The sequence below is a fragment of the Echinococcus granulosus genome (assembly GCF_000524195.1).
Source record: "Echinococcus granulosus chromosome Unknown EG_S00064, whole genome shotgun sequence".
Taxonomy (NCBI): Eukaryota; Metazoa; Platyhelminthes; class Cestoda; order Cyclophyllidea; family Taeniidae; genus Echinococcus; species Echinococcus granulosus.
Genome location: NW_020170444.1, coordinates 178669 through 187069, shown reverse-complemented (window position 1 = coordinate 187069; position 8401 = coordinate 178669). Strand labels below are relative to the sequence as shown.

At 37.4% G+C, this 8401-nt stretch overlaps 1 protein-coding gene across 1 annotated transcript; it reads right to left on the bottom strand. All coding sequences in view use genetic code 11, as the record gives it.

The window, feature by feature from the left end:
* Positions 1 to 2195: 2195 nt before the first annotated feature.
* On the bottom strand, positions 2196 to 4182 carry EGR_06832 (hypothetical protein; the record flags this gene model as incomplete). Its single annotated transcript, XM_024496081.1, has 2 exons — positions 2196 to 2328; positions 3767 to 4182. The coding sequence occupies 2 exons, from the start codon at positions 4180 to 4182 to the stop codon at positions 2196 to 2198; spliced, it is 549 nt and encodes a 182-aa protein (XP_024349501.1).
* Between the last annotated feature and the right edge of the window lie 4219 nt (positions 4183 to 8401).

The following is an 8401-nucleotide window of genomic DNA, read 5'->3' as shown; positions in this document are numbered from 1 at the left end:
TTTCTCTTTGCCCCCTTCCCTGCCATCGTTAATGAAATGTACATCTCACTGACAAGTTTTGCTTTGCCTTAGCGTGCAAGATTTTGTATTACCTTGTAAGAAGAATAATAGGTTTTCCGGTTAAGGCCTCTTCCACTATTCCCGGCTAATTCTCAAGAAGCCAGATTTTGTCTTGCACACCTTCATTCATATTGAGTTGCAAAAATTAGATACATCGCAGCCGTAAATGATGTTTGGTATTCAGCGAGCTGACGACACCTAGGGGACGAATGGATCTGCAGACCACCACACACACATGAATTAGGCGCAGTTTTGTAGTAGGGACATGGTGGGTGTTTTAAAAGTGTAGAGTGGGAAGCAAAGGTGATGAGCAGATCGTTTGGCGCTAGCCAATAGCACGACCGCTCACTTAATAATGCTAAAATATAAAACCAGAAGTCCTGTGTTTCCTCATATGCCAATCCGTCTCCTGGTCATTCGACAAGCAGCCTCTTTCCAAGCTGTACTTTCGTAGCCTACTCGAAGGAGGTGCAGAACGTAGACTCAGTATTCTTTCAAGCTTATCGCCACTTTTTAATGCATCTAGTATCCATTTGCTTAGTGAACTCCATAACATTCCCTCAACACTTAAATGTGGCTTTAACTAATCGTACATCTCGTGTTAACGCTTCACTGGTGTATCGCGACTCATCAAAGTAAAGAAGGTAATTCATCTCTCTTCAACTGATTCACTACCAGTAATTTCTTTAATTTTTGGTGGTGTATTTCAGCAGTAAATGCTACATGAATTTCGCGAAGGTTTCTGTCGCCTTGGAACCGAGTGGAAACTTGCTTCGGAAGGTAGGCAAGGTGGAGTAGCTTCCATCAGCTTATTTCAACCGCTGTTATGTGATGTGGTAATCCAAAGAAGCAGGGAAATGTGGTCAACTACGATAAAGAATGGCCTACAAATATGCTGGCGGACGTCTGCTCCTGTCTTACCATGCATGCGCACGAGTAATCACGTACATTTTACAGGTGCTTACTAGCCATTATAATATGAGATACCGAATAACCTCCGACCCTTAACGAAGCGTTCTTTCATAATTATGGTTTTAGAATTTATTGGAAGATTTGTTTCAAGGGATACTCGTTTTGCTTAAAAGCTTCATTTTCCATGTTGTACAAGGTCATAATACCCACTTATGTGATTTTAATCATTTGCACTTTTTCATGAAGTTACTTTTTTAAAAGCCCGTTTCCAATTTGTTTGGTTGTTGGAAGTTGACGTAACATTTGGCTGATTTCTCTGCGTCAACGGTGAATAGAATTTCGTCCTTTTAAACTACAATTTGCTAATAGTCATATTTTACATAATTTGAAATGATTCACAAATGTAATACTGATGAGAAGAAAGCATTTCTAAGTGGGACGAAAAGTAAACAACAAAGATTTTACCATTTCATAACACAAACTTACCCACAAAATTGTTAATAAACGCGAAAAATTTCACTTTTACTGTGTAGAACTTTTTATTTACGCTAGTAAAAATAATATTAACATTTACTAATGGCCCGATTTATTTGCTTTATTATTTTTTATGCATTTTATCTTGTTGTGATGCTCTTTTGTAAAAGTGCATAGTAGACTACCGACGTCTGGTAGATAAGTGCATGCTGGATGAGTAAGTAACAGCACAACGAGTAAATCCATTATGGTTTTAAAAGAAAAGCACTTTATAGCTTCTAGCCTAAAACGGATAATATATCCACAGTAAGCAGAGCGGCGCCATCTGAAATCATCGTAAGTAGCTCCTGCGTTCGGTTCGTAATCTAATGTCTATCATTACACTAATTAGGTGAAGGTCTAAAACGCTTATTTATTGCGAGAGAAAATGGCTTTTATTTAACGCATAGGAGACAATGCGCTTGTTGTTAGACTCCTTCCATTCTACTCTCCCATAGCTCATTGCAGATCTCACTTGGTCAAATATTGCCTTCCTTGGCGGACACAATCCTTCTATATTTTAACTAAATCTAGAATATTAATGAAAACTTTTTTCTTTAAACCTTTTGATGGAACCGTAGAATGGAAGAACTAATACTTTTTCATACCTGACCCCACCACACTTTGTTGAGCTTGGAATATTAAAAGTCTATTAATAGACAATATCACAGCCCAACTAGAATTTTTCCATCTTTTTACATTAATGGTAATTAATGTGACGCCTTTATCTTCCAATTGTAACGTGTTGTTACTTCCCATAAGACTCCGTGGATCTTCCAACCCTCGAGTCGCTCACCAAAAGAGCTCTTACTGTCCACCCATATCACCTTCCCTGGTTTCTCTCTATAATATAAGTATGTCTATACTAAAGGTTCCTATTCCCTATATTTCCCAAAGACTGCTGACAGAGTGATAAAGTACTATCGTAAATTCAAGATAACAGATTATCCCATGTCTATAGTTAAAATAAGCTAACGTAAACGGGGTTTCCAGCCATTCAATCTGCGATTAAAAGGCTCAACATCCCGCGTTGGTTTGTTGCATACAATACGAGGAAGAATTGCAAACCCATTATTTATAATTATTATTAAAAGCATAGAAATGAAATTGACAATTTGACGCACCTCAGAAGTGTAATTTAGCCAAATCTAAAAGTCGAAAAGGTACCTTGTTTAAATCAGGCAAAAATAATTGTGCGTAAACTTATAAAAACGAAGGGAAAAAGTTCCGACAGAAGTTCATTTAAACAAATGCTCCGAAAGCTTAATTAAGATACAGATATCGTCCTTTTATTTGTTTCAAGAAAAGAACCGATCTCAAAAAATGGTCGATCCTTTTCAAGAGGGACTTAAATTAAATGCAAATTATTGGAAATTAAAAGACTAAATGAACAATATAGAATTGTATTCAAAAACGGAGAAGAATTGACAAAGTTGGGGCTGAAAAGTCTACATTAATACAAGCTGAGAAGAATTCTTGGATATCTTTGGAGAATGGAAATTAAACCGGAAGTGAGGAGCGAAAATTCGAAGTATTTTTGTCAAGGCTCTAGAGATTCTACTGATCACAGGACTGAAGGCTTGATTTGAAATTCAAGGGTTTTGAGTGAATGCGCATTACAATAAAAATGCCATCTAGAATGGTGGATATGTCGGATCTCAGGCATGGCAACTCGCCCCTACGTCTATCTCAAATTTAAAAAATGTCTTTTAATGATTGACTTCCCTTGTATATGAACCATAAAACCGAAGTTTTTTGTGATGCAAAATATCTTACTATGCCAGTGAATGCGGGCTTATTGGCAAAACTTTCCCTCTGTTATTTAAACTACCGCTTTTGTTTTAGGCTAATTAGAATAAATGAGTCGAGGCCGATTAACTTATTTTACAAGCGCAGCATTCTAACATAATGAAGTTAGATTAGTTGTCACTTTTAATGTTTGCTATATAATTGATAAATACTGCCTCATAAGTTAAAAAGAGGAAATATTAAATTTCCATTACTCGGTGTAACTTTGTAAAATAAAAAAAAAGTATGCTTGAGTAGTAAGCTTGAAGTAAAAAGTGTGTATAGTGCGAATTGCACAACTAACACTTAGTATTTTATGTATAATTTGCTTAGTTTTTTGGGTAATTTGACATCAATACACTCTTTAATATTCCCCAATAAATAAGTCGTTCTGATTTTCTCTATGATAAGTAAATAAATTTCTGTAAATTAGGAGGAGGATAATGAAACTGTAAAAATGGTTTAAATAAAGTAAAAAAAGTAAATGGCACACCTGGGGCGACCAAATATCATGTAGTAGGAGTTAAGGGCAGCAACGTATTTCTCCTTATCTTTCAGACTCTGAAACTTCTTCAACCGTTCGAGATATTGCGGCAGCGAGGGCACCGTTGGGTGACTCTTCTTGTTCATCCTATCACTCACCATCTGCTCCTCGCCATCAATATCAGGATCATCCATCCAGTAAGGCCAGAGGTTTTCCTCCTCTATGGGTATGAATCTATCTCGAAATTGCGAAGTGGAATGTCGATAGGCACTCGAAACTTGGAGTAAACCTAGGCAAAGCGTGGCAGTGAGTAGTGAGGATATCGTCATGAGGGACATGCTTAAAGGTGTACTAGTCGAAAGACGGCCTCCACCTCCTCTTATAAACGCCTCGAAACCAATCAGCGCACGCAGATTGAACAGCATATAGTAGCTCTAAACAGCATTAAGAAGGCCTTTTTTAATTTAGTATATTTTATATTTAAAAAATTGAATAGATTTGCACTCGTACCCTATGGCCATAGTAAAACGCTGACTTTTAATTAGGCAGTTTGGGCAGACGTTTTTAGAAAATTACCAGGGGTAAACCGCACTGAATGGGAATAACACTTGCACCAGAATTCCGAGTCTAGTTTGATGTAGAAATATTTGTTCGGGGATTTCGTCAATGCTGTAGTCAGTTATAATTTTTGATAAATATGAACAAACTTGTAGTGCGCAGCCTACGATTTGGCTGCATTTGGGGAAAGTTAATGCAAAATGGGATATAGACATACAAATTGGTAAGAGGAAGTCCAATTACGTCATAATGAAGCACTGTGAGTAATCTAGAGTATGCTTGATAAAGGAAAAGGTCGGAGGATATTTGGTATCTCACACTGTAATAACTGGTAGGCACATGTAAAATGTACGCGGTTGTTCAATTGCATGCATGATAAGGCAGGGACAGACATCCGTTCGTATAGCACTTGGCACTGAAATGCACCGCCAAAAGATGGTCAAACGGATTGATTGAATCACTGGTGGTGAATCAATTGAAGAGAGATGTATTACCTTCACTATGTAGAGTCATAAGGCACCAGTAGAGAGTTAACACGAGATGAGCGGTTAATTAATATTTACGTCAACTAGCAAACAACAAAATTCCTCATATTTCGTACCACCAACTAATTTCACGTACAAAATGTTACACATTTAAATAGGATGGGGAGAAGTGAGAAATTCCCTTGCCTATAGTCGCATCCACCTCCTCATAACCTACATTAAGTTTAGGTAATGCTCATCACGTTTCCTTAATACTAGCAATGCTATGCGTAGCCGAATAGACAGACGGAAAATAAAAGTGGGATAATAATGGTAAACTGATGAGTCGGGATAAATTTTGGGTTCCACAGCCAAAACCGCGTGAGATTCGAAGCACATTTGTGCTTTATAGATTTCAATTGGCTATTTTAACAAATAAAACTTCTTCGGATTTCCGAAATTAATTTTTTATGAAAACTGCACACAATTTCAGTCATACCATCCATTAAAAGTGTCCCAGAAAGGAACCTCCTGCACGATTGTTTCCTTTAAAAGGAGAATAATTCCACCTTACTCCTCAAAACTATTTGGGCAGTTTTGTTATTACTTTTATGTCAATTTTGAATTGTTTATCCATCCAGCGACATTGTCTCTAAGTGTTTGGAAAGCTTTCAGTTTCTCCATCTAGTGAGGTAGAGCCTAGCTTAATTGAAAGTCATGCCGAAAAAGCACCCAAATTGTGTCAAAGTCAGCGAAAATAATCTCTAATTTCACACCATAATTATGGTTTTACGTGTGCCATTATATAGACGTGCGTTTATGTTTCCTTGTTAATGTTGGTATGGTTCATTTCGACGTAAAGACTCGTTTTGCCGAATTGCAGGCTTTTGATTAAAAAGCTGGAAATCAAGACAATAGCTTCGAGTCGACGAATTTTTTGGCAAGTCTTGAAAATCCAATGGTAATTTTATTATGGTTAGCGGCAATTTGATGACTCTGACTGGGAATTCAACACGAGCTGTGGGCTTTTCACATTGTAAAACAATTCTAATTCTCATTCTCAGACTTCATCTGCCAACATTTCTTTCCCAAAGTTTTAGCAAACATTCATCTGTGGTAATATAACATTGCTTTACTGTTGACTATCTACAGGAAGCACTACTGGTGTTTCAAGTAGGAATTACATTTGAACAGGCGGACTAATTTCTAATTAAAATGCCATAGAAGGAAGCGTCACTGCAAATGGATGGGTTTGTGTACACGACAAGGCCTGAAGTGCATACGCCGAAATTTGGAGTGCCAAAATATAGTCCCTCTTTCGTTGCTAGAGGCCAAAAGTGGCTTGAGTAAAAGGCTGAGAATTTCTCAAGTTGCAAAGTAATTAGAAAGAAGGAATGACATAAAGATGTGAAACCCGATGAGCCTGTATTCTCATTCAAGTTTTTTCCAAATTTCCTTTACTGACGTCGAACATGCTAAACATTCGAAGGAGGACCACAAAAATGTCATTAAAATTTGATTAAGAGTCAAAAATGCGACTTGTTTTTTGATAAATGTTCTAAAAGAAGAAACTGGTGCACAAAATTTGTTTGTTGTAAAATATGATCCAGTCTTGGATAAACTTAGGAAGGTACTCCTCTTTGCACACCTTAAATTGGAGAAAAAAAAATCAACACTGTTAGATACAGGGCCGACTTGCTTTGATGCGAACTCATTGGATGTTTGTCTTGTGGCTGGTTGTGATTCTGTTGAATCCACTGCACTCGCCTCATAGGAAGATTAACCATCAGAATCATCGAGAAAGACACTATGCAAACTTTAGAGTCTTCCGCTGCCCGAAATTACCGCCGATGGCCCAGTGCTTCACTATGGCCTTCGGAACAGGAATAACAAAGCAGTTTTCATACTCTTATGCTTTTAACGCTTCCATGGGTGACCCGAACGCTGGGACTTTAAAATGAGTGCTTGATATGAAGGAACTGCGATCCAGTGAATGCAAATAAATTTTGAAAGCTTAAATCATTTAAGGCGTTCTGAGAAAATATTGTCTTGCCATAATGCTTTGAATAATTGTGAATAAGGGGATTGAAATACAGCGATGTAACCATCCAGGGGATTAGCACGGAGAATTGGAGTTAATAAAACATTGCTTAAATATGTATATAAGGAAGTGAACATACCTGATGACCTTAATAATGGCCTTCTCTTTGAATTTTGGCATTATCCATTCTTATTGCCTTCATTTGCTATTCATGATGATGCTGAGACCATAAAAATTTCATTACATCACGCAAATATCATAAATAAACATCTTTGCAGCAATCTAGTTGTTGTATCAATTCCCGTCTCAGTAGAGAGCTTATAATTTCAATGTTTTGGCAGCTGATCGACAAGATCTGTACTGCTTCCCGTGCGCCCAACAAAACCGGGATTGTGCGTTTGGAAAAGAAGGTTGGTAAATGCTTTCAGATTGGTAAGCTTTTAACTCAACGAATTGTTCCGTTTAAATTCACAACAAGGGACTCAACGCTAGGATTGAGTCAATCCAGCAATAACAAGGCCTTGGCATAGTCGCGAATATCTTGTACTCATCACATCCACTAACTCATGATAGCAATAAAATGAAGTAAAAGTAAGGAAAAGAATTTAGCACTGCGACTTTTACCACATAATTTAATTTACAAGGTTTTATAGTCCAGATGCTGGTTTATTATGACACGTTTTGAGGTTACCGTAGTCCTTTCCGAAGGGTATCTTTCTTGGTCAGTGTGAGATTAACAACAGCAACTCCTAAATGCCATAATTTGTACTGGAATCGGAAGGGGTAGAAATGCGTAAATTCTGCACAAGTAGGTTAATATATCTTCATTGGGCGGAATCGCTGTCCACGTACAGGTGAATACCTATATTTTTAAAAACAGCATTCCGCCAGAGCCTGAAGTGGTTACTCCTGGACTGCAAAACTTCTGCTGAATCTCGACCATGCCCGTTTAGTCCATAAACACAACTGTTGAATGTGTGTCAAACTCCTTCTGGATGTGAAGCGTAAAGCACTGTAACATCGTGTCAAGAGGCCATCCACATCAAATTTCAATTTCTTCAATCAGATTACTTACTCTAAAATATTAAATTCAGTGCCGACGATTTTAATATTCTTAATGTAAAAGTATTCAAAATCAGTAGCAGTGAGGTTTTAGCATAAAAAAACCGTACTTAAATTCAAATTTATTAATTACAACCAGTAATCTGTGCAAGAAAAACGAAAAAAAAGTTAATGAATGAAATCAGCCACCGTGGTGATTATCACTGAGCCGGATGCTAAATTCTAAAAGGCATACGCTTTTATTGCCAAGATCAGAAAAGCTGTTCAAATTGTCGCAGCTAGTAGGCAGAGGTGCGATCCAAATATTTTGTCAAAGAATTTAACATTTTTTACCTTGCCAGCCAAGATTACAGTTTTCTGCATTTAGTCTTATGAGTTTAATTGAGCGAAGGTGGATTGAGACAGTTATGCGATCATACAACAACGTCAGTCTATCCGTACGGTGCCCTTTAAAGTGATATTTTTCTCTCATCGTGATCCCTCACCTCATGGACTATCTGTTAAATAAACGGACAGAAG